This window comes from Ambystoma mexicanum, chromosome 1p (assembly GCF_040938575.1).
Source record: "Ambystoma mexicanum isolate Mex_15411 chromosome 1p, UKY_AmexF1_1, whole genome shotgun sequence".
Classification (NCBI taxonomy): domain Eukaryota; kingdom Metazoa; phylum Chordata; class Amphibia; order Caudata; family Ambystomatidae; genus Ambystoma; species Ambystoma mexicanum.
Window position 1 is genome coordinate 965,673,747 of NC_090921.1, and position 25,965 is coordinate 965,699,711.

Sequence of the window (25,965 nt, forward strand, 5' to 3'; positions counted from 1 at the left end):
ATCACCCCGTGCCCCTCCAACCCCACGTGGCTGGTGGGATCCCACAGTTAATAATTGACATTTAAAGCACTGTTTATGAGTGCTAGCTAGTCAGGCGGTCGTATTTATAAAAGAGTTACACTTTCAGGATGCCACATAAGAGGCCACGCAAAAGGGTAGGCCAGAGCGGGAGGGATCGCGTGAAGTGGTTTCCTTGTGCTCCTCTTCTCCCACAAATCAAGCCATTGCAGAGTTGTTATGTAAAATTGAGGGATCCACTGCTCACACAGGGGCAAAGCTGGACAAATTAAATGAGGCCGTTTTAAAAATCAGAGAATCGAGTTGAAGCTGTGGATTGTATTATGAAGATGGCTCAGATTTTCTCCTTGGAATACGGGAAAGTGATTACGGCGTTTCGTGCAATCACTGCATCTCTAATCAATGAAAATAAGGCACTTGAGGTCAGGACATAGTGTTGGGAGGATTACTAGAGGACTTCCACTGGGGGATGGATCAGATTCCTGGTAGGTGTTGAGGGGCAGGATCTTCTTGGTGTCTGCAGATCCCGGCTGATAGACCACTTGGACTTCCTAGATGGTTCATCGTGGCCCAGAGATGGGGCCAAATGGGCAGAAAGAATGGCTGGACCTACAATTAAAGTTTAGTTGGATAATATGGCAGCCAGATGCGGTACTAGAAAGGGTAAAGGCCAAAAGCGGGGTTCTCCATTGTGGGGTGGGGGGAGAGTCTTTACATTCCCTGATGTAAGTGAAGCACCCAATTATCGGAGAAGAGAACTAGAGGTAGTCCAAAAGGATTTCATCATCTGAGGACTGAAGGCAATGTTGCCCTTTCCAGCAAAACCCCCAATTACACAGAGATCAGAACACTTTGTTTTGGGGGATCCTGGGGATGTCAAGGGCTTCCAAAAACCACAGGGAGAGGAACTTTATCATGTCATCACTGCGCGACAGAAAACGCTGAACACGAAAATGCGGAATAGCGAGTGGCACTTTTCCCTGCAATTATATGTGGGTGGGGGTGGTTTAGGGTTATAACAAATATAAGGGGAGTACAGAGGTATAATTGTGGGGAAATATTCGCAACAAAAGAAAATTACAACAACAAAAAGTAAATCGGCATTTTTGTGTGTGAGGTGATCACATATATCCGAGAGGAACTGCAGAAGCCCCAGGCATCATCGGAGCAGCCTGCACAGAGAGAGGTGGCTCATGACCTGGCAGCGAGGGGATGGTTGTTGAGGTGTGGAAGTGTTGCAAGCTAGGATAGGCATGGAAATGGAGATTGAGGTTTACTGGTTGGAGCCAATCTGTTCTGCTAAGGGGGAGTCTGATAATGTGGGGTTCTGTTCATCTCAGGTGTGATGAATAAACTTCCGGGTCAACAGTGGTGCAGGGATAAATATCGGTTTCTAAAACATCAATCAGTCCCACACTTCTAGTACACCAGAAGGGATGCAAACAGATTGGAAACGCAAGCAAATTATAAACCTTGTCCAATTCTGGGAACGTGGACGGAACAGGAGAAGGAAAAGGGATGCACTCTGGTTACTGACAGGACGGTAGTCGGTATAGTAAATAATCGCAATAGTTCAAGGATACTTGGTTTGAAAACAAAGGGGGCAATGGGTCGTTCAATGTCACTAGGGGGGGGACAGAGCTTCAATATACCTTGTTCTGTAGGAGTTCTTGGTGCTCGACAGGGCATTTTGCAGCTACTGCGTCAGAGATCAAGATGGGAGACAGCTGCGGGTATCAGGTGGCCTGGAGTTTGGCAGCAGAACTGGACGGACGGCTGCAGAATGGCCTACACAGATACTCAGGGTCAGGAATCGTCTCTGTGCTGGTCAGTGGTTCTGAAGCACTGGTAGAGGCATCTCAGATGGCTTTAGCGACTGCAGCCTAACAACAGTCAGCGGTGCAGTCGGTTGGAGCTCGAGGGATTCGACTGGCTTGAAAACGTCCTTTAAGGCGGACGTAGGTAGATGCTTGTCGATGGACTCCTCCTAGCTTCTTCAATGGGCTCGAGTCGTCGTGTAAGGCGGATGGCCCAAAGCTGAGGACAGCGTTGCAGACAGCTGCCTTGTCATTCGTTTGGTTGAGAGAGACTTTCTGGGACTTTCCACCTAGGAATCTTCCTGCAGGGCCTAGTAGGGAACACTGTGTGCTGGCTGAGAACCAGTTATTGAGCTACTTGAGGGTCTTCTGGACTCAGTATCTCCCTCTGTTCCCTAGGAGATGTTTCGAGGAGGGATCCTGCTTCACTCTTGGAGGTCCTGGCCTTCCTTTACTGGTAGAAGATGTAAGACAGACTGTACCTTCAGCCAGGGTCCAATGATGAGTTATTCTAGCTACTCATTGCATAGTCTTCAGATGATCTGCCAAAAGAGGGGCTCAGCCCTCTTTTAATGCCAAATGGATCAAAGGGATCGGTGTAGAATAAGCCTACCTTAACTAACCAATCCTTGGTCCCCGTCAGCTATCTTCTGTATGCATGAGGTCATAAGCAAGTGCTTTGCAACTGAAAAGGGATGAAAACATGTACTACTAAGTCCCACTCATCTTCCTGTCTGTTGTGGATCAAAGGGTCTCTCTGGTTAATGGAGCTCTCTCTGTTTCCTGATTAAAGTGGAAGGTCTACCTTGAAGCTGCGGTGACAACAGACTTTCTGGCTCTGCCAATACACAAACTCATACCTTCTGAATGGGTTTTCCCTGCAGGGATGACTACTGTAAACACGCAGTCCCAGACATGACATTTCACTGTCAATCGATACTGAGGGCGGGAGCTGGCATCAGGTTGACACAGTGCATATGAAAGGGTGTTGGGGTTTCTTTTCTCATTTGTTACCCTCTGCAGCCAGGCCCCATGTGGGACTAATTGAATTAAACTCTGATCAGTATTTGAATGCTGCCAAAAGCTATAGGGCTCAGCAAAAGGACAGGGTGGATCCATGGAGCCTTTCTTAGCTAATTAGGCTGACCATGGCAGGGGGGGTGGTTTAGGTCTCCCCCTTCTGAGATGACATGGTGTACTCCTGGCTATCATATCCCAACTAAAATGGGGGGATTGCACCTGCAGGCTGTGTCCACCTAGAGTACACAGGTCTATGTGTATGTTGTGCGGTGAGCATAGGAAAATGTGTGTGGATTAGCCCCACACCTTTTCCGGAGGTTTATCTGCCATCGTTCAATTTCCTTTAAAATTTCAAAAAAGCCCAGTTGAGCGCACACACACCGTGCAGATGGCTGAATTCCTCACATTAGGGATGTTAATTTATGGAGGGGATATGCGCTACTGTTTAGGGAGCATGGTGGGCTTACTGATGAAGATTGCATCCCCCATAGTTTGTGTTGAGGAGGGTGAAATGCAGAGATGATCCCTATTTCTGTGTTAATACTTCACTTTACCATGGGTTGGGTTTGGGATGTGTCTCTGCGTGGGTATCACTGTAGTGCTACCTTTATGATTGCTGATGGAGATCTTACTTGATCAGTTAATGTCATTTTCTTTATTATATGCCAATAAAGATATATTTGGGAAAAAGAAGGAGACGTATAGGGGCTCAAAAGATTTGCTAGTGCCTTCTATGCTTGTTGCAGCACCCCCTTGTGCCCAACCAGTCATCTTGATCTGCCAAATGTGCTGAGTATTCCTTGTTTGTACACTGCTAATCCATACAACTGCTTTGTACACAGGACCACAACTGCAGGTGAGCTGAAGTCACAAACTGGCACATTACAAGCAAAATCCAGTGCATACACTGGATCAGCAGGACCTCAGTCACCCCACTGTTTTGCTAATGTTGTTTGTTATGTTATGCTATTATGCCTTTATACTGCGCCAAATCACCACCTTAGCAGTATATGATATGATATGATATGGCATTTATAACGCGCCTATACACAAGTGTTTCAAGGCGCGATGAGGCAAGGGAGGGGGAACCAAGGGAGGACAGACAACGATCCTACTAGGCCAGACGTCATTCAGATCATGCAAGTGCATGGGATGGGGAAAGGGGGAAAGTGTGGGGGGAAGGGACAGTGCAGTACATGGGCATAGAATAATAACAATAAGTAAAAGTAACGGCCAACAGGTGGCAAGTGCAAAGGTAAGTGCAGACACCAGGTGTCAAGAGCTGGTAGTGGGACTGTAGGGATTCAGAAACAGTTCCCAAGTGTGGGGGTTGCCAGGCAGGCAGTGCTGTCGTGTGTAAACTGGCGGGGGAGGGACCTGGGCCCGAGAACAGAGGGTGGCCAGGTCACCAGTGCAGATTCAGTTTCAGCCAGTAGGTCAGCAGGGGAGAGGAGGAGAAAAGGCAGAAGCAAAGAGAAAGGTTTTGAGGTGCTTCTGGAACTAGAGATGGTTCTCCTCCATTTTCAGGGAGGCAGGGAGGCTGCTCCAGACCAAAGGAAGAGATCTACCACCCACTCGTTGCTTGGAGAAGCGACTGACCCTAAGGGAGTTGGAGGCGGATGAGCGAAGAGCTTGAGAGGGAAGATATTTAGGAAGAGAGAGTTGAAGGTATTGAGGCCCCAGGCCCCATAAGGCCGTGTGGACAATGCAGAGTGTTTTGAACTTGAACCTCGCAGCCACTGGGAGCCAGTGCAGAGATTTCAGTCCTGGAAAGATACGATCCCTGGGCTTGAGGCCAAAGACAAGTCTCGCAGTCCTGTTCTGGATGAGTTGCAGTGGGCGGAGAGTAGAGGCAGGCAGATTTAGAAAGAGGCTGTTGCAGTAGTCCAGCCTAGAGAGAACCAGAGCTCTGGAGACAGTGAGCTTCTGGGGGAAGGAGAGGAAAGGTAGAATACCTCTGAGGAGGTACGGCTGGTAGTGTGACTTCTTAGAGACATCTGAGATGGGAGTAGAGAAGGAGAGTGTGGAGTCGAAGATGACCCCAAGGTTTTTAGCCTCACAGGTAGGAGCAGGAGGTGGGCCAAGAGCGGCCGGCCAGAAAGCGACATGAAAGGAGGTAGCGGGTGTGCCGATGAGGAGAATCTCAGTCTTACAGGCTTTAAGGCAGAGGTCATTGGCAGCACACTTCTCCTGGATAGCAGAGAGACAGTCAGAGATGAGAGATGGAGAAGAGGTGGCTGTAGGTACCCTGAAAATGAGTTGAGTGTCATCCGCATAGCACTGAAAGTTGGGGCAGAGAGCTGCAATACAGTGGGCAAGAAGTGCCAGGTATAGGTTGAACAGCCAGGGAGACAGGATAGACCCCGGGGGACACCACAGGTAGAGAAAATGATAGCGGAGAGGAAGGATCTAAGTTGGACCTGGGAGGGTCGGTCAGAGAGGAAAGAAGTTAGCCACGCCAGGGCCTGACCGGTGATACTCAGGTTATCACAGAGAAATTTGAGCAGGATGGCATGGTTGACCGTGTCAAAGGCAGAAGAGAGATCAAGCAAGATGAGGACAAAGGGGGTGTTAGAATCAAGGTTGGAGAGCAGGTCTTCACAGATGTTCAGGAGAGCAGTTTCCATGCTTCTGGCATGAAGACAACCAACAGATTTAGTGTGGAGATTAAGCTGGGAGATGGCCAGTTTTTCTAGGAGTTTGCCCAGGAAGGGGGTGATGGAGATTGGGCGATAGTTAGCCGGGCAGGAGGGATCGACAGGGGGCTTCTTAAGAAGAGGGTGTACAAGGGAATGCTTCAGGGGGGATGGGAAGACTCCAGTGGCGAAGGAGTGGTTGCAGAATTCGGCCAGGGCAGGAGCCAGGGAGTCGATGTGGTCCTTGATGGTTTTAGAGGAAAAGGGGTGAACCTGTTTTGATGAGACTTTCATAGATCAGACTTGTCTAGAAACCTTGTCTACGGACAACAGGGGAAAGGCAGAGAAGGAGGAAGGAGAGTGAGGACAGGCTGTCCTGAGTTTTAGAAATGAGGTAAGAAGCCAGTGCCGTACAGAGGGCCTGGGAAGGGACAGGAGAGGTAGAGACTGCGGAACGATTGGCCAGTCCCTTGCAGATTTTAAAGAGTTCAGCTGAGTTGTTGGATGCCGCAGAGACGCGGACTTGGATAAGAGCTCTCTTCTTAGTGAGGACAGAGAGGCGGTATTGCCTTTGGAGCAGGCGGCAGGCCAGTTTGTCAGAGGATGTACATGAAGCCTGCCATTTCCTCTCAGCCACCCTGCTCTTGGATTTAAGGGTGATGAGGTCTGAGTCGTACCAGGAGTTGCACTTAGCTTTGGGCTTCAGGTGAATTCTCATGACAGGGGCAAGAATATCAAGAGTATCAGATATAGCAGAGTGGAGCAGGGAAAGGGCTGTGTCAGGGTGAGAGTCCGCCAAAGGGGGGGGGGGAGTGTGTGAAAGTGGCAGCTAAAGTCTCAACTGACATACGCTTCATGGGTCGGATGACAGAAAAGGTGGGTGGCAGTGATGGAAGTGGCTTGGCCTGAAGGGTAGAGAGGATGAGATCGGAGGAAACGAGAAAGTGATCACTCCAGGAGAGAGGAGTGGTGAGCGGAGCAGAAAGGGGAAGGTCTGAGGAGATCAGAACATCCAAAGTGTGCCATGCAGAGTGAGTCAGGCCAGAGGGGATGATAGAGAGTGAGAGAGAGTCACAGAGGTCACGAAAGAGTCCAGAGGGAGGACAGGAGGCATCCAGGTGGATGTTGAAGTCTCCAAGAAGGAGGAGTTGAGTGTTCGAGACCAGGAGTGAAGGGAGGAGGTCCGCCCACTCAGAGAGGAAGGAGGAGATCTGACCAGGTGGCCGATAGATAGTAGCCACAGTAAGGGAATGGCTAGGGGAGAGAGAGAGCCTGCAGACGAGGCATTCAAAAGAGGAGTAGGCCTGCGTAGGAATGACAGAAGCAGGAATCCACTTGGGGAATATCAGGGCTACACCCCCTCTGGAGCGGTTGGGCCTGGGCACAGAGAGCATCTCGTAGCCATCAGGTAGGAGCGCGTCAAAGCTTGTGACAGAGCTGACCATGAACCAAGGACATGGAGGTCTAGTTCCTCAAGAAGGCGGCAGATGTCAGCGTGAATAGGCTTGTCCATTGAGTGGTGCACTGTGCCCCTGCCAGGGTTATGCAGTGGTTAGTCTGCTGGCGGGAAAAACATGAAAGAGGGGAAGATAAGAGGATGGGAAATCAGGACATCGATGTTGCAAAGGAAGAGAAGGAAGCTGCGGGTGGGGGAGGAGAATTTTGTGACAGCACGGGTGAATGTCTGTCCTTTTAGGTGGGCTGTTCTGCAAACGGGAGGTGGCGGCTATATCCTAAAGGGTTGTAATATTTAGGGTGTGTTACCCAGGCAAATCTGTAGTATTGTGAGTTATTACACCATGTAATGTTAGATGCATGAGAGTCTCGAGAGCATGCTAGGTCACACATGGAAGTTTGCTGGCTTATTATTTTTGCTGAAATGAGAAAGTGGAGACTAATCCTTAAAAGCAAAGCGAAAGAACCGCCCAAGGCACCGCCCAATGTGTATGGGATATTAATGGATGCATGTTGTGTCTTCTCCATTAGCTGTAGAGAGTGAGCAGAAAAAGAACCGCCTCTCATCCAGACTAAGGGAGAAATTCACAAAGCTCTTCCCGAGGCTAAGAGTTAACCGGGAGAAATTCATAATTTCTGGGCATATACGCGACATCCAATTGACAACAGGGGACATTCCAAAGGGGAAGCCTAGAGCACAAACAAAGGCGTACACTTTGCATTTGTGTGTTCCTACCATTTTTGAAATACAGGATATTCCAATGGGTGTGCCAGGAAGGGCAAAGATAGACCAATGAAGAGGTTGGTGAATGTGTAATTAGCGCAGTTAGTGCATCAGCTGCTGTCAAACAGACACAGTGCACATAGGAAGTGGCGACAGTGGAACAGTGACGGGGAAAGTAACTGCACCCAGGAGGAACAAGCATTGTCAATGGCAACAGTTTCGGCTTTTGTGTAGGCATGGGATAGATATTTGGAAGGCACTTCCGTAGTGGTCCTAACTGGCCATCAATGCTAGCAGCTGCAAAATGGTGCAACACCTGGGCACATAAGAGCTGTGCCTTGCAAATGCCTATCTAATAGTACATAAGCCAAACGTGTTGGCTTTTCCAATGCTTGTTTTTAATAGGACTTCAGCGAAGGACATGCACACTGCTTATAAATGAAGTGGCTGTAGGCACACTTGGTTAAGAAACTTATTACACCACTAACACATCATTTATGCCTCCAATTAAGCCATCAACGAAAAGAAGAGCGCTTTGAAATAACACGGGCAGGGACTTCGAGCAAAATGTTTGATGTTACTGCTTGATAATACTAGATGAAAGAGTTCCCAGGAAGATGTGTTTTGCATGGGAAGGCGTGGACGTGGATGGGAAAGTTATTTGTTTGAACTTCAATCCTGAGTGCATGGATGTAAATGGGGGGTCGCCAGGGGTAGCACGTGCTGCCACTGGCACTCTCCTTGCTATCGCTAGCAAGGAGTCTGCTGCCGCTGATCACCGAAGCAGTGCCTGTGTCTGAAGGCCCAAGCACTTAGTGAAGAAAGAGAATGAGGACAGCAGTGTTGCTCTATGAAACACGTCTTGCTCTGAAATACACCGCTTTTATTTGAACACTCTTTAAGTGTGTGCTGTCCCATTCATTTGTTTCAAAATGACTTTCTTATATAAAAAAGTGGGTGCCACCACGACAAGCAACACATCCAGAAGTGTGAACAGAATCCACTGACAAAAGGAACACATTCTGCACAATTGCACCTGACAATGTATCTTAATGACAATTAATATATTCATGTGTTTCCAGTTTGCTTAAGTGTGTCTGCTCATATATTGTGTGATACTTTGTTGCAAACGTAATTATTTCGTACTTTCCACAAATGACCCCCTTTACAAGTGTGTAGAAAGGGGCAGAGATGGCTCAGCGAGTTAAGGCTTTGTCGCTGTGACCTGTTCATCTTGATGCTAGTCATGTTTTGAACCCCAATAGGGCTCAGTCAGCCTTTCATCCTTTCAGTCTTGATACACTCTGGATAATCCAGTGCTATTATTACATTGGAAAACACTTAGAAATGGAATGTACAGGGCTACACAATGGTAATACGCAGGATATAGACATGGAACAAGTTACTTACCTGTAACTGTTGTTCTCCAGCATGGGTCTGGCATGGATTCACATGCTCATGAATATTCCCCGTCGTCAGGCTGGGAATCCTCGGTAAAGAAAAAACCAGTATCAGTTTCGTTTCTGATCTGTCTTTCGTAGTAATAACCAATCACTGGTCTCTGCGTCATACTGACCACAGCCAATGACTGCCCTCTACCTAAGCACCGCCTCTGGCAGCCATCTTCAGATTTGGAAGCACGTGAAGTGGCAGTATGACCAAGTGAAGAGCCGCAGAGGGGTAGGCGGGAGGGTTCGCATGTGAATCCATGCCAGACCCATGCTGGAGAACAACAGTTACAGGTAAGTAACTTGTTCCTTCTCCAGCATGGGGTCTGGCATGGATTCACATGCTCATGAATAAAGAATACATAGCAGTACACACATGCACAACCACGGGAGGTGGCAAAGGCTCAACATTAAGCATCACATCAACTCAACATTAAGCATCTTACCTCCTCACCAGGCTCACCTCAGGCGAACAGGTTGCGCAGCACTGCTTGGCCGACCCTGGACTCCTCCCTGGAATCCCGGTCGACGCAGTAGAATTTCGTGAAGGTGTGCGTCGACCTCCACGTAGCAGCCCTGCATATGTCCAGCAGGGGCACACCAGATAGGAACGCCGTGGTAGCTGCGATCGCTCTGGTGGAATGGGCTCTCGGACGGCCAGGCAGCGGTCGGTTTGCCAACCGGTGACAGTACATGATACAGCCGGAGAGCCATCTGGAGATGGAAGCCTTCGAGAGAGCCTTCCCCTGATTGACAGGTCCAAAGTTCACAAAGAGTTGTGACGTCTTCCGAAAACCTTTCGTGCGGTCCACGTAGAACTTCAGCGCTCTAGCTACATCCAGCGAGTGCAAAGTCCTCTCAGCCGGCGACGAAGGCGACGGGAAGAACACAGGCAACACCAAGGGTTCGTTGAGATGAAAGTCCGACGGTACCTTGGGCATGAAGGAGGGGTGCGTCCTGAGCACTACCCTCGTGTCGTGGAAAGTCAAGTACGGGGCCTTGCAGGAAAGGGCCTGGATCTCTCCCACTCGTCGTGCGGAGGTGATGGCCACGAGAAAAGCTGTTTTCCACGATAGAAACTTCAACGGGGCCGAGTGCAGAGGCTCGAACGGAGGTCCCATGAGTTTGGTCAGCACCACGTTGAGCTCCCACGCCGGGGCCGGAGCCTTCACCGGCGGGAACGATCTGAACAGTCCCTTCATGAACTCTTTCACCAGACGATGAGACCACAAGGACGTCCGGCCCGTGGTTCTGGTGTATCGGGAGATCGCAGCAAGATGAATCTTGATGGACGCGTGTGCCAGACCAGCTTTGGCCAGCGTCAGCAGGTACGGCAGCACTTGGGGAGCCGTAATCCGTAGAGGGTTAATCTTCTGTGCGTGGCACCAGACAGAGAACCTCTTCCATTTGTGTCCGTAGCATTTAAGAGTCGAGGACGCCCTGGCCTTTGCAAGAACCTCTCTGCAATCGGCCGGTATGTCGTATCCTCCAAACTCTAGCGCTGCAGGAGCCAGGCCTGCAAGTTCAGCGACTTCGGGTCGTGGTGGAGGATGGCGCCTCCTTCCCTGGAGAGTAGATCCGCGTCCGCCGGCAGCTTGATTGGCGGGGACGCCGACAAGTCCAGAAGGTCCGGGAACCATATCTGCCTCGGCCACGCAGGTGCGACGAGGATCATCCTGCACCGTGACCTCTTGAGCTGGTTGACGAGCCGGATTAGCAGAGGCAAGGGAGGGAACGCGTAGAGGAACAGGCCCTCCCAGGGGAACGAGAAAGCATCGCCCATGCTCCTCGTCTGGGGAAACCTGCTGGCGAACCTCCGGCACTTGGTGTTCGTCGCCGTCGCGAACAGGTCGATCTGGGGTGTGCCCCACCGTCGGAAGAGGCGATCCACCAGATCCTGCCGTAGTTCCCACTCGTGGCACGAGCGCAGCTCCCTGCTGAGTGAGTCGGCGATGGTGTTTTTTATCCCTGCCAGATGAAACGGCACCAGAAGAATCCCTTGGGCGACGGCCCAATGCCACAGGTCCTGCGCCTCCTTGGACAGCGCTGGGGACCTGGTTCCGCCCTGTTTCCTGATGTAAAACATGGTGGTGGTGTTGTCGGTGAAGATCCTCACCACCTTGCCCTTGAGGGACGGAAGGAAGGACCTGAGGGCCCAAAACACTGCACGGAGCTCCAGGACGTTGATATGCAGGGACTTCTCCGTCGGGAGCCAGAGTCCCCTTGCGTGCAGATTTTCGGTGTGCGCTCCCCACCCTTCTAGGGAGGCATCCGTGGTCACAGTCACCTGGTGGGCTGGGGTCTGGAAGTCCATGCCCGCCGTCAGATGCGCGCGGGTGCCCCACCACCGTATCGCTCGTCGGAAACTCTCGTCGAGCTTGATCCTTTCCTCGAAGCTGCCCGTCGTCTGGATCCAGCGCGCATCCAGGAACTCTTGCAACGGCGCATCCGGAGCCTGCACATGGGAATGAGGTAGATGCAGGAAGACATCATCCCGAGGAGGGACTTGATGGACCTCACCTTGGCCGCGTCGGCCACCAACATCCGTTGCACCTTGCCCAAGATGGTCCTGGTCCTCTCCTCCGACGGGGAGGCCAGAAGGGACACTGTGTCGAGCCTCGCTCCCAGAAACAGTGCGACTTGCGCGGGCACCAGGTGGGATTTGGCGTAGTTCACGGAGAATCCCAGGTCCGTGAGGAGTTGGACGGTCCTTGCCGTGTGGACCACGGCAAGCTCCCTCGTCTTGGCGCGGATGAGCCAGTCGTCCAGGTAGGGGTAGACGTGAATCCCCTCGCGGCGCAGCTGCGCCGCCACCGGTGCGAGGCACTTGGTGAAAACCCTGGGTGCCGACCGCAGTCCGAAGGGAAGGGCTTTGAACTGGTAATGACGCCCTTGGGCCACGAATCTGAGGAATTTTCGGTGCCCCTTTAGGATGGGAATGTGGAAGTAGGCATCCTCCAAATCCAACGACGATAGGAAGTCTCCTTCCTCCAGCTGACCCAGGACGTGCTGGAGGGTGACCATCCGGAACTTCTGCGCCTTGATGAACTTGTTCAGGCGTCGCAGGTCCAGGATGGGGCGCCATCCTCCCGTCTTCTTCTTCACGAGGAAGTAACGCGAGTAGACTCCGGAGCCCCGAAGCCTCTTTGGGACGAGTTCGATGGCGCCCTTTCTGAGCATCGCCTTTACCTCCAGGAGAAGTTGAGGGACGTGAAGTTCTTTCCTGGCCACGGGGGGGACGCGCGGGCACCTTCTTTGAAACTCGAGCGCGTGGCCCCGGGCCAGGGCGTCCAGCACCCAACGGTCGGTGGAGATGGACTCCCACACGCTGACGAAGCCCGCCAGCCGGCCTCCCACCGGGGTGCTTCGGTGGGGGCCCGACCCCACGGCCGGTTCAATCCTGCTTGGACGCGGCCTTGCCGCCTTGGCCTCCTTGGCGACGACGGCGGGGTCCGCCAGACTTGCCTCGTCCTCTGTAGGCCTCTTGCGACGACGAGCGGGCCGCTTGACGGTAGGAAGCGAAACCGCCGCCGGAACCTTTGGAGGCGCCCTTGCCTCCGCCGCTCCGAAAGGGCGTCCGCCGTTGCTGCAGTACTCCAAGGGCCCGGGCCGTCTCAGTATCCGCCTTGATGGCCTGAAGGGAGTCGTCCACTGTCTTCCCAAACAGGTTGTTCCCGTCGAAGGGCATGTCCAGGACCCTGGTCTGGACGTCCTGCCGAAAGTCCGTAGCCTTGAGCCATCCGCGACGTCGAAGGCAAACGCCGTTGCCCATCTGGCGGAACCCAGTGTCGGCGATGTCCGTCGCCACGGTGATGGCGTGGTCCGAGGCCACCTCACCTTCCTGCAGGATCTCAAGGGCCTCCGCCCTCTTGTCGTCCGGCAGAAAATCCAGCAGGGGAGCCATCTTGAACCAGAGTTCCCTGTCGTAGCGGGCCACGATAGCCAAGGCGTTGGCCGCTTTAATCGTCGTCGCCGCCGACGAGATGACTTTGCGTCCCATGGTATCCAATTTCTTTCCCTCGCCGTCCGGCGGGGAAGTCGACGTGGAGGCCGCACCCCCCCCCGCTTTCTTCCTGGCTGCCGCGGAGACGACGGAGTCCGGGGTAGGCTGCGCCCGGAGGCATAGGGGGGCCGAGTCCGGGACCCGGTACTTTTTCTCGTACCGGTCTCTTCTCGCTGGCGTCGTGGAAGGGTTCTTGAGGAGGGAAAGGCCCTCATCCCAAATGTCGTCCAACAGAGGCACTGCGAGGACCGTCTTCCTCTTGGTCTCGCGCCGTTGGTAAAGGAAGCCTTCCTTTTTCTTCTCCTCAGGGCAGAGTTGGAAAAGCTCGGATGCCCTGGCGATCATTGAGTGGAACGATCCAATCTCGTCGGGCGGAGAAGCCCTGGTGGGAGGCGACGACGGAAAATCCTCGTCGTATGCCTCCTCGTCCGTACCCGTCGCCGCCGTGTCAGTCCCCGTATCATCCCCTCGGGTGGACGGGGAGGAGGGCTGGACGGGGCGCGACGGTTGAAAAGGAGGCGGTGGATGAATCCTTCTTTTCTTGGTAGGGGGAACACCAGAAGGTCCCGGTTCTGGATCCCCCGACGGGAGAGGTTCCTCCGTCGGTAACGGTAGTCTCGTCCTTATCTCGGAGCATAAGGACTGTATAGCCAACAAAATGGCCGCTGAGTTGTCTTGCGGCGCTGGCAGAGGGGAATCCGACGGGCGAGCAGGGGCCCCGTCGGTATCCTCGACGATGTCGTCGTCGTCACCTGCGTCGGGGCCCATTCCGACGGGCTGGTCTTGTTCCACGCCTAGGCCGTGGCTTAAGACCTCGATCAGTTCCTCTTCTGAGGTTGAGGCCGAATCTACGACGACGCCCTGCCCCCCCTTCTTCCCCACGGAGGGTTTCACGGGGGTCCTATCGATGGGCACGAAAGAAGACTCCCTCCGAGGAGGCAGGGAGATTCTGGGCCCCGAGGCCGCCACCACTGGTGCAGCCTCCACAGGCTGGGCCAGGGCCGCCGCGACCGTTTCGATAGAGGGCTTGGTCGAATGGATCAAGGCCTTCACCACCTTAGGTGCGCTCACCGCCTTATCCTTGAGGGAGGGGGCACTGCCACGCTCCTCCTCTGCCTTAGAGCTCGACCGGGATCTCTCCAGGAGCTTCGCCGGGTGCTCGGCCTTCCTCTTACCCGACCCAGAGCGTTGGCTCGTGGTTGATGGTGCCGGGGAGGGTGCGCCCTGCCTGGCGCCCGTAGAGCCCGACCGTTCGGCGCTCCCGGTGCCAGCGGACTCGCGGTGCTTGGCCTTATGTTGGGCCCCCGTCGCCGGGGCGCCCTCAAAGGTCTTAGAAGACCGCTCAGATTTCTTCTTCTTCTCGCCAGACGGGCTCTTACCCTCCAGCCAGCTGGCGAGACGTTGATGGCGGTCCTTCATGGTCCGTTCCGACATGTTGCCGCAAAACGCACAGTCCTTCTCCACGTGCGTCTTGTCCCCATGAAGGCAGTAAAGGCAGAAAGAGTGTTCGTCCTCCTTGAAGACGTTCTGCAGCTGGCATCCAGGGCAGGCCCTGAACAGCTTTCCGGGCGTCGAGCTTCCCTTCTCCTGGGCCATCTCCGAGATCGGGCCTGAGAAGCTTCTGGAGTCCTCCGAAGCGTAGCTCGACGAAATCTTCACCCTTGAGGGGCACAGATGAATCCGACACGGGTCCCCGTTGATCGGATGTAGTATCGGTGGAGCTTGAGGCTCTTTTGACCGAAAGAATCGAAGTTTTTGTGAAAAAGCGCGAAAAAATAGCACTAACGCTCGAGAGCAATAGCACGAGGATCCCAACACATGAACGTGCGGTAAAAATCTGAAGATGGCTGCCAGAGGCGGTGCTTAGGTAGAGGGCAGTCATTGGCTGTGGTCAGTATGACGCAGAGACCAGTGATTGGTTATTACTACGAAAGACAGATCAGAAACGAAACTGATACTGGTTTTTTCTTTACCGAGGATTCCCAGCCTGACGACGGGGAATATTCATGAGCATGTGAATCCATGCCAGACCCCATGCTGGAGAACAGGAGAATACACCAGGCTAGTTTCACACAACACGTCCGCAAAACATTTTTTCACATTGTCAGGGTGGTCTAACATACAGTTTGGTGCTTGGAAGATTACCTGCATTGGGCACAGACAAAAGGTTATGTTCATAAAAAACAACACCACAGACACAATTGTATGTGCGCATGAGATATAATGGCAAAATTAGAGACTGCGAAAATGAGATAACTATGTAGAAATACTAGCTTCTCCAGTTTCCCAAATTCTGATCCGGGATAAAACACACCACCTCAAAGGCCCCCATTTCCTTTAACTGCTCCAACTGAGATTACCTAGAAGGAATTGTGCTCAGTTTTCAATATAAAAAAAGACAAGCTCAACAATTTACTGCTGAATATGCCATTGCCATACCCAAGAGCCTGCAATATATGGCAATCCACAACCCCCCCCCAACCCCCATCACATTCCCCATCTGCACACTCTTGCCTTTCTTGGCATTTCTGCCTTTTATCGCACATCTGCCACTGCTGCTGGGCTAGGCCATGCCCATTGACACAATGCTGCCCCTTGGCAAATAAAGCAGCACGTGGAGTATGACAGCAACACCTGGGCCTTTCAGGAAGTGCCGTCTATATGGGGACTAGACCAGACACATTGGGGGTCATTGCGAGGTTGCCTGTCCGGAAACAACGGTACCGGTAAGCTTCCCTGTACTGTTGTTTCCGGACCAGCAAACTACGAGTTCCGTGGGCGGGTGCCTTTCCGCTACGCCAGGTCTGACCTGGTGGGCGGAACGGCACCCTCTCGCAGACCGGAGAGGTCGGATGCACCGGCGCCATTCCGCCGGTGCATCCGACCTCTCCATTTCCATTGAGTCCAATTAACGGGACCGACCCCATTCCCGGGCGCCGGAAAAAAATGACTCCTGTGGCAGCCGTGCCGTTTTTACCAGCACGGCTACCGCCGGACTCATAGTAAGGCCCATATGCTTTACCTAGCATAATAGCACAGCATTGAGGCTGTGATTTGCATATTCTGGCTGTATTTGGCATAGTGTGGCACTACCTTGGCATGCTGTGGGAGTGTCTGGGCATGTGGGACTGTATATACCATTATTCTACAACGCCTTTTCTGTGTTGGTTGGCTGGTATACAAAGCTAGCTCGCCTGCTCTGTGAGCCTTCGCCATACCATGATACCACTCATGGTATATTGATGCACCAAACTACCTAATATGTCATCAAATAGTCTTTTTTTTGGATTGTCAAATATTTGATATTTTATTCATCTCACACCTATTGCCGTTTAAAAAAACGTTAGTGACGTCACTTTCTGTAATGCAATCATGACCAAGGGGCACGTGACATTCCTTCCTGTGATGTCATTGGCCCAACGGTCTCACATACAAGAAATGCGCCTAGATACCCTCGGGTTTGGCGCGCTATATAATTAAATAAAACAAACAAACAATGTCACTTCCCGTGATGCCATTTAACGTGGGCTGCCTCTCCCGCTACCCCAAGGATTTTGGTGAATTGACGTCCCTGAACCGTTTGTACATTTTCTTCGCGCATGCACACACACGCACATGCACAGGGAACGCGTTTGTTGGTCGTGGTTTTTGTGAATAATATTTCCTGTTGTACTATAGATCCACGTATGTTTAACTTGCGCATGGTGGAATTTATAGGTGTAAATACACCTTTGTGTCTGTGCCTCTCTGCATAAAACATGTTTTATAGTAAGTAAACACAGTCCGCGCCTTTTAAACTCCCACGCAATTGTGCCATTTGTAAACCGCTACTTGGAAGGCACTGTGCAGAAAAGCTCCCGAAAGAGATAGATGGCCGTATTTGTGTGGGTGTACAAGCGAGAGGGGAGAAGCCGGGACCTAGCGACTGCAATGCAGGCTGCAGGCAGACCTGGCGAGTTCAGTCAGACGTTGGTGTTGTCACTTTATCCCGAGCAAATGACTTGGCCACAGTTGATCATCCCCGTGCATTCGCACATGCTAAACCTGACAGTGCACATTCACTGTAGTGTGGGGTATTGAAAACACGCCCCGTCTGTATACTGTGGCTCTCTATAATATCGCATCACTACTGTTATAGCGCGGACCGTACATCTGAATTGCCTTCGGGCTCCAGTTGTAATGTAACGCCCGGCCCTCCTCTAAGTGAAAGTGAAAAGTTACCTTTGTGTGCAGCTTCACATAGATCCTAAATCTATACATACATACCAAAGCACACATATGATGTACTTTTTGACAACAGCCCAGCCCTTAGGGTGTGAGTGCTCCCCTGCTTTTGAGGGTGCCCATTGAGCATAACCCTCCCCCCCCGAAATGATTCCTAGAGACACCCCTTAGAAGCCGATGAGACCGGTTAGGGAAATGGGCGCCTGGTCCATTATTAGGGCCACCTGCTTCCCCCTAAAATTATTTGCAGCAGTGGTCGAAGTGAGCGGGAGCGGCGGGAGCGGTGCTCCTCTGCTTTTTTAAATGACCTTTTACAGCTCCTATACTTTTATTCTAAAAAGAAACCGTTCCGGAATGGTTTCGTTTTAAAATAAAAGTGTAGGAAGAAATTGAAACTTGCACTTTCAGTGCACTGCACTGAACGTTCCCTTAAAGAGCAGGTGCAAGTGTTTGGGGGTTGTGTATGATGTGTGGGAGGGGACGTGGTGATGGGGATTGTAGGGAGTGGGTGCAGGCCAGCAGGGAACATAGTTCTACTACTTCTTTTCACACACTTCGACCACTGAGGGTTCCTCAGCGTTACAGGGAGTACAGTACAAAGAAATCTAAGAAAGTCAACTCAGCAAAATGTACAGTCTTAGCAAATAACACATAATATTCGTTGCAGGGGAAAAAAAGTTTCGTTTTAGAATTTAGGATGTTGCAACAAAAATCTCTGGCAGCGGGAAGAGGATGGTGGGAGAAACCCCGTTTCCACTCCTCTGCTGGAAGTCTATACCACCTGATGTGCCACTTGCTGTCGATGCCCTTTCTTCATGCACAGCCCTCTGCCATCTTACCCCAATTCTAGCCCCCAGCCAGGTAATGCTAGAGAAGAGAGGGCACTGCAAGAGGCGCAGATATGCCTAGAGAAACACCAGCCACTCCCTTGTCGCCGGCAGGCTCTGCATTTTTGAAATCAACAACAGGCCCAGCATCAAGCAATGGGCCATGCACATCAGATTCCGTCTCACACAAACATGCAGCACTCACCTTGAGAAGCAGGGCTCCCTTGGCAGCCAAGGAGTCCGATCCTCTGCCGTTGGGGTAACAGTGATAGGCAGCATCCAGAACTGGATAGCGGCTGGCAACAAGTAGGCCGCTGTTTAAAAATTTAAAGCCGCAGCAGCCGTGGCAGCTGTAAACCCCCACGTCGTAAAGAATGTATTCAAAATAGTGGTGGAGCTGCTCTTTCAATTTCTCTGCGGCCCTTTTGTCAAACACTTCCTGCAAGCACAGGAAGTCTAAATTGGCAGGAAAGAAGGCAGAAATCTCATGGTCCACAATGTCGTCCATCTGCTTCTTTTTCCTTGCAGAAGTCTTCTTTATGATAGAAGCTTTGTAGATAAGTTTGTTGTTGATAGCGCTCTGATCCCCTGTGCCATCAGCGATTCGAGTCCTGACGAGGGATTCCCGCGACGCAGTGCAGCTGTCTAAACTGCCAGAGTCCCCTTCTCTATGTTTATGGTTTGGAGTTTGTCCTCTGTGGCCGTCTGTTTCCGTCTCCATGGAGGGATCTGTGGGGCCACTGATATTGACCTGTCCGCTTACGGCATCTGCCTCTGAGTCTGAAATGTGGCCACTGTCCTCCCCGCTTATTCGGATGATGCAGGGACTGTCCTCCCCCTCGTTGTGATCACCTGCAGATTTCACATCCCTGCTTTCCTCACTACTGTTGGTGCCAGAGTTATCGCCTTTGTACTCCATGGACGTGGTCCTTTTGATGCCCATGTTGGCGGCACGACTGTTCACATCACCTCCTTGTGGCGATACCAAGCTGCTGAAACTGGCCGCACTGATGGATGTGTTGGTGGGAGAGTCTATGTATATTTTAATTTGAGGTCTGCTTGCTCCATTTCGGATCCGCTTTCCAATTTCCTTGGCGCGTGCCTGCGTATTGAAAAGATTGGTGAACCTCGCTAGTGAGTCTGGCAGCAGGCAAACATTTGCACTTCCAAAGCAAAAGCTTTTTCCTCCACTTGTAGGCTTCCATTCCGTCAGCAGTGGAGCTCCGCTGGCAAATGACTTGTCTTCTAACCTGGAATAGACATAGGGTCTTCTAGACGCTTGGATTGGTGACCACAGCAAGAAGCCAATGAAGGCAAAAGGGAGCGATGCAACCAACAAGGCGAGATAAATGGGGGTGGTGATTATGATGCAGAGTGCCTGAAAGTAGCACGGGTCATCGGATCGCTGCCGCTTCTCGTATGTAGTAGGCAAGAAGGAAGCCAGAAGCCGGTCTCCGAACCAGTAACATGGGAAAACCAGAGCCCAAGAGAGGGAATGCAGGGCCGAAAGACAGCTATTAGGGAATGGGGACGTGTATAAAACCATTGCAACGCAGTTATGACAACACGTCAAGGCCCACTACATGATGTCTCTCCCAGAAGTCATTCGGAATACCGGGATGGGGGGGGGTTTCCTCCAACCCGGGACACAGTCTGTGCGTCAAACTGGAATGAAAGGCATCACCTAAGCAGCAACATGTCCACGTGTCGGAGGAGTGAAGGCTGGTAGAAACTACTCCGCTCTCCTGCTGGCATCCGTATTCTTGGGCATATGTCCTTCCTCGGTGGAGGGCACCATACCACTTCCTGGTGTCGGATGATGGAAATTCTAGTGAGACAAAAAAATGCAAAAAACAGGCTCAGTACTGCTTATATTCAAGAACGGCCCACATGACATGTCTAAAATTAAATATCAGCTTTAAGAAATCTGCCCAGTGGCAGGACTAACTTCAGGCTCTGCTGTTATACTCGGGCCTACTGGGATCACATCATGCTCCAATCACACAAGGCTCCCATGCTTACTTGGACAGGGCAGTTTTAGTACATGTGTACCATGACGAGGGTGAGAGCACAGAAGGGGCGGGAAGAGGATGAAAAAGTATTGGCGGGTTAGGGGTGGGGCAAGGAAATGGCACAGCATACAGTAAAGGGGTGTGAGTCTGCTGAACACTATTTACAACAACCTATTGAACTACAGGATACCAAGGCAATCTTTTGATGGAGTGACTTTACTGAGCCATCAAACTACAGTAGAAGCTTTGTTATCTGGCACTGCATAAACCAGAATGCTCCATTACCCGGCACACCCCATTGCTGGTAAAAATACAGTTCAGGTGAAGGAACTGCTGGATAGTAAAGTTTGGAGACCAGATAACTGAGGTTTCGGATGAAGAAGTGACAGCGAACAATGCAAATTGCCAGGACATTCTGTACTCTGCCCGTACTCTTCTGTTTTCGGGCTGTCCGCCGCCCGGATATCGACTCCGTCATTCCGCCTGTATGATTATCTGGCACTACTTGGCTTCTATTGGAGTAATCAAGCTTTTATTGTTTTGCATTTACAGCTGGCCTCTGTTAGAAAGAGCTTAGTCTCGGATCCTTATTTACCTTGAGCAATGAAATAGCTGCACAAGCAGGGGCGCAGCCATGGGGCGCAGGGAGGTCAGTCGGCCCTCCTGGATCCCCCCCGTGTGTACGGTGTGCCCCCAATGCCACCTGCAGGACTGGCACTGACTGAGCTCCAGCCATGATAATGAAAAAACTGTGTGGCATACCATTAAGTGCAGCGCACAATTCAGAGGGGATTACAAAAATAATAATGTTCAGGGCCGTTGCTCAGGGTGCCAGCCCTGGTGATATTAAAAAAAAACAAGCCAGCTGCCTTTGACACAGTTGATCACTAAATACTCCTCTCCCTACTTGCCGACAAGATGGGCTTCTCTGGAACTGTTCTAAAATGGTTTGCCTCCTGCTTATCTAGTGGCGCAGATGGGCTCGTTCAGATCCACCTGACTCCCCGTCACTTGTGAGGTCCCCCAATGATCCATTCTCTTTCCAATCATCTTCAATCTATAAATGGAACCCTTGGAAACACTCCTAAGTGACCCCAACATAGCCATCCATCGGTACGCTGCGCTGTACCTTAAGGTCTGTGGCCCCCAGAACATTGCCCACCCCTGTGAATGCCTGGCTACTATCCAAACCTGGATGTCAAACGCTTACCTTCAACTGAACCCCACCAAGTCCGAATTTGTCCTCATAGCCCCCCACCAAACAACAACTCATGCAACAATGGCTGGGTGACATTTTCCTACAAGGATCCCCCCCTCAGCTGTCAAACTCACTGGGCTTTAATGTTGACAGTAGCCTTTCCTTCCAAAAGCACACAGCAAAAAGGCACAAAACCCATGGCTACAGATCCACACACTCAACCAAATCAAACCCTTAATTCCCCCAAACGAATGCTGCATGGTGGCCCAGGCCCTTGTTATCTCACACATCGATGGGGGGAAATGCCGTGCTTACTGGGCTCCCAGCCGCACACCTGGCGCCCTCAAAGCACCACACCACACCGTGGAGCACGCCTCATTGCAGGCGCCCGTAAATTCGACCGCACCTCTCCAACACTGTGCACGGTCCACTGGGCCCTCCTCCCGCCAGGATCCTATCTAAAACCATTCTAGATGAAAAGATATTTTTATATTGATTGCTGTTTTGTGCTGTTTGCCTGACTTTTAGTGGGTTTTTTTATCAACTCGAATTTTAACAATCAATTTTAAATCTTTGGATTAAATGTAACATGTCCTCCCTCCTCTGAATTGTTTTAGCATTAACTGTTGCCGTGTTGTTCGTGACAGGGTTTACCTCTAGACTGCTGCTTTACTGCTTAGATCTCAGTCTGCAGTCCGCGTTTGCAGTGCAAACTACAATTCCCATCTAATTTGTAGTTCTTCTCCATTATATCACGCAATCAGGCTCGTGAGGTGCCTGCGATTATGAGTCCCCTGGTACGAGAATGTTATACACGTGCCCAATTGTGTTATTAAATTATTGACGAGCGTGGGCTTTGTATTGCACATCTATTATCGCACACGCATGTGTGTGTGTGTGTTTCACGTCATTATCAATTTCTTTCTGTTGAAAAACATGAGCTAAACAGACTAGGCCAAATGTACTGCCTCCAGCTAGTTTGGCAAATGGATCTTCTGACCTGGGAATAAGATCACGTGTGACTTTGGGGATTATGTAATGGCAGGGAACCCAGGCCACAAAGTCAGCTGCGCAAAGTAGCACAACGGGAACACGTAAAAGGTTATTTTCCCAGGGTGTTAATCCTGGGCTCCTTTACGTTATGGACACAACTAAGAATGGAGCGACATGGGCAGGAACCACAACTGGACATTACATCTCTCCGAAAGGGTCGTAAAGGTACAGGAATCCTGTACATAGGCACTCTCACATTACACCCCCCATGCACCAATGTAAATGTACAAGGACTTCTTTTTCCCCAGCTAATTCCTAATTTTCTGTAAAGTCCAACGTGACAGGTGAATGGAGTCAACGATCTCCTGACATTCGAAATACTGCTTTGCCCAGAGGCTCAATCGCATTTTCCAGAGATAGTTGCAGAGTGGCAGCTATTTGCTCTGCTAGTGCCCGCCTTCGCATCATCAACAGAATTGCGACTTTGCTACAGTAATAAGTTTGGGAAACCTCTATTGGCTGATTCTCAGAAACCGGCCTCTTCAGTGGGAACATAGAAGACATGGTTAAGTTGCATCTTTTCCTTCTTATTTTACTGAGCCAGAAGATCTGACCTCTGCAGAGGAATCGCGCTGCATTGTGGAGAGCTGGAATGAAAGGTGAACTAGAGCTGCCAATGCCACACCAAGGCTGGGGGGGGGGGGAGGGGGCGGTTAGCGGGTATGAATCTATGATTTATTCCATAGTTTATTTAGATTTAAACTTTGCGAAGCATAGCATACTTTTAAAGCTGCAGGAAGAGATGGATGCAATATATAACATCCACAATGGTTACAATCTAGAAATACATATATAAGTTGACACAGTCTACAGTTCAAATACAACTATATAGCAATTGAGTGTTCCACCTCGAGAGTCATGGACGTACAAATCAAATCTATTTCAATGTATTCCCGCTGCACAGTACCAATCTCATACATGAACAGTGAACAGACAACACACACAGACCTCACCATATCCATCATAACCGTAGTTATTCGCTGCCTAAGACCAGCCTGGTGGGCAGTAGCATACAAAAGGTCGCGCGCGGAAGTCGACGGGAACCATTCTTCATCCATACAACTGAACAATGCCCACTTTTCCAGATAAGGATCCTCCTCCCTGTCCTGTTTCTCATACATCACTTCCTCATACGTAGTTGGAGATCATTGATCCAAACATCCAGCTGTGACTTTTTCATAGTTTTCCAAAACTTCAGGGTCTGTTTCTTTGCTATAACCCGGTCCAACTGATCCAATTACGCTGCCATTTGCTAATATCTGGGTCAGGCATTCCCAAGTTAAAAATAGTCTATGGCGGGTGCCTAGCAACATGGCCATTCACCACCAAATGTATTCCATTCATGATATCAATCCAGACTCCATTGACTCTCACACAATCCCAAGGCATACGACAGAAGATTCCCTTCCCACTGCCACATCCTCAGCAGTTATCATTGTCCAGTAAACACAGCTTTTGTTGTACGAGACACAGATTAGATGCATTTTTGCACTGAACGCCTCCCGAGCTTATTCCTCCCACCGCTCTATGGATATCTCCCAACCCAGGTCCACCTCCCACTTCGGTCATAGTCAATCCCGCTAGTCAGTATATGTTCTCCTTTCAGGTGTAAAGTGTAACGTTAATACATCTGGAGGATGAGGGGAGAAATCGAACAGGTTTCAGAGATCTGGTTTATCCATCATCCCAACCAGTGGTCGAAGTGGGCGGTTCGGAGCAGTGCTCCTCTACTTTTTAAAATTACATTTTATTGTTCCTATACTTTTATTTTGAAAAAGAAACCGTTCCGAATGGTTTCGTTTTCAAATAAAAGTGTAGGAAGAAGTTGAAGCTTGCACTTCAGATGGCCTCATCGTCTGAGAAGTTTTCAAAGTTGCAGTGTGTGATTCTTTTTTGGAGTCTCAGTACGAATTCCCCTATTGTCTCATGGGGGAATTGGGCACATTCATTAAACAAATATCTTTCGTAATCCTAATTGGGCAGCTCTATTAGTGACTACCAGTCTCTTGTTTACCGCTTCAATTAGCATCACATAAGTTGCTCGCTCCTGTGGGGGAATCGTTTTTATGATGCTTTTTATCTCTTTGCCTGCCAAGTTCGTAAATACGTCTGCTATGTTGGGTGAACCTTGGTCCCCCACTGCCTTTATAAAATTAATCGAATTCCTCCATCCATTCCTCCCACCTTTGGCCTTGGTCATGGGCACGGTTGGAGTGAGAACAGTCCTGGTCTTCTTAGGAACGTCGCTCTTGATCCATTCGCTATGATGCCAGCTGGCACTCCCGGGTCGATGGCTGCTTGTGCATTGTCCACCATCTTGTATCTGCATTGGTGCTTGGTTGCTGTCTTGGTGGGTTTCACTACTCTTCGTGGGTGTTAAGTGTCTTCTGTTACTCTATTGTTTCCTTTCCCTTTTTTGTGTGTGCAGGTTTTATGTTCTTTAGTCTTTGTTATGCTTTCCTTGTCATGTGGATAGTCCCAATGTGACTCTTCCCACCCTCTCTCCAGGTCCTGCAGAGTTGGGTGTGCCCCTCTTTGGAAGTCCCCAGGCAGGCTAACAGCCTCACCTCACTGTGTCCCTCTTTGTATCTTTTACTTTTCCCTTTTTCTGTTCCAGCTTTGTTCTTTTTCTGATCCACTGTTTAATCATTTGTTGTTTTTTTTTTCCTTTCGTGCCTCTCCCCAGCACTTCATTCCACAAGCAGGATGTCCGCTTCGGCAGTGTGCACTGGTACAGCACCAGGCAATACCTCTCTGGTGCCTCCCTTTTTCCTGCACGGGGGCCCAGCAAACGGTTGTCTTACCACGTTGTTAGTCCTGCATTGATTGTTCCTTCTCTGCTGTTCTTCCACTGCAGTGCCGGCAGAGGGCTCCTTTTGCAGCGTCTGTAATGTTGCTCCTGCGGGTTCCTGCAGGTCTTGCCGGCAGTGTCCCAATATGGCAGGCGGAGTTCGATGCCTCATCGCCAGTTATTGGGCCTGTGCCCTGTATACATATAACAAGGACGCAGAGCCTCTATTGGTGCTGAACTTCCTTTATTCCTCTTCTCTCCTCCAAACTAACTTCCTGTTCCCCTGGCCCTCCCCTTCATCCCTGCTCCCACGTGCCCTCCCATATACCATGTTGTTCCATTTAAAGGGGCCACAATCTTATGTCCACAACAGTACTGAATCGCATGGACAGCCCCAACCCTTTCAAAAAATGAGGTCTAAAGAGTGGGTTATCTGGAATCATCCAAAACTACTGAGATTATATGACCAAATGGGAGATGTGGCCGAATTTCGGCCATTCCAAAATACAGAACGGCTGAAAGGTTTGACCAAGTCCCCCATTCGGTGGCGGTAGCTGCAGGGGTGTCCCCCCGCCCCCTTGCTCACTATATTGTCCCCCGCAGTCGCTCCTGAAAAAAAAGGGAAGAAAAAAGAAAGGACCCTGCAGCGCCGGTTCCTGATTATGGAAGTTCAAGGGAACAGGTGTTGCAGAGACACAGCGAGTCGGCAGCAAGGTAGTAGGGAAGTGGGGGTTTGGGT

At 50.8% G+C, this 25,965-nt stretch overlaps 1 protein-coding gene across 6 annotated transcripts in view; it reads right to left on the reverse strand.

Moving 5' to 3' along the window:
- The window catches only part of SMPD3 (sphingomyelin phosphodiesterase 3), a 1,269,436-nt gene that overhangs the window by 410,922 nt on the left and 832,549 nt on the right, over positions 1-25,965 (reverse strand). For all 6 annotated transcript variants that reach the window (XM_069653717.1, XM_069653704.1, XM_069653726.1 and 3 more), the window contains one exon: positions 18,378-20,000. In XM_069653717.1, the coding sequence (XP_069509818.1) occupies positions 18,378-19,718 (1,341 nt within the window). In that variant the 5' untranslated portion in view covers positions 19,719-20,000. The remainder of the gene's footprint in view (positions 1-18,377; positions 20,001-25,965) is intronic.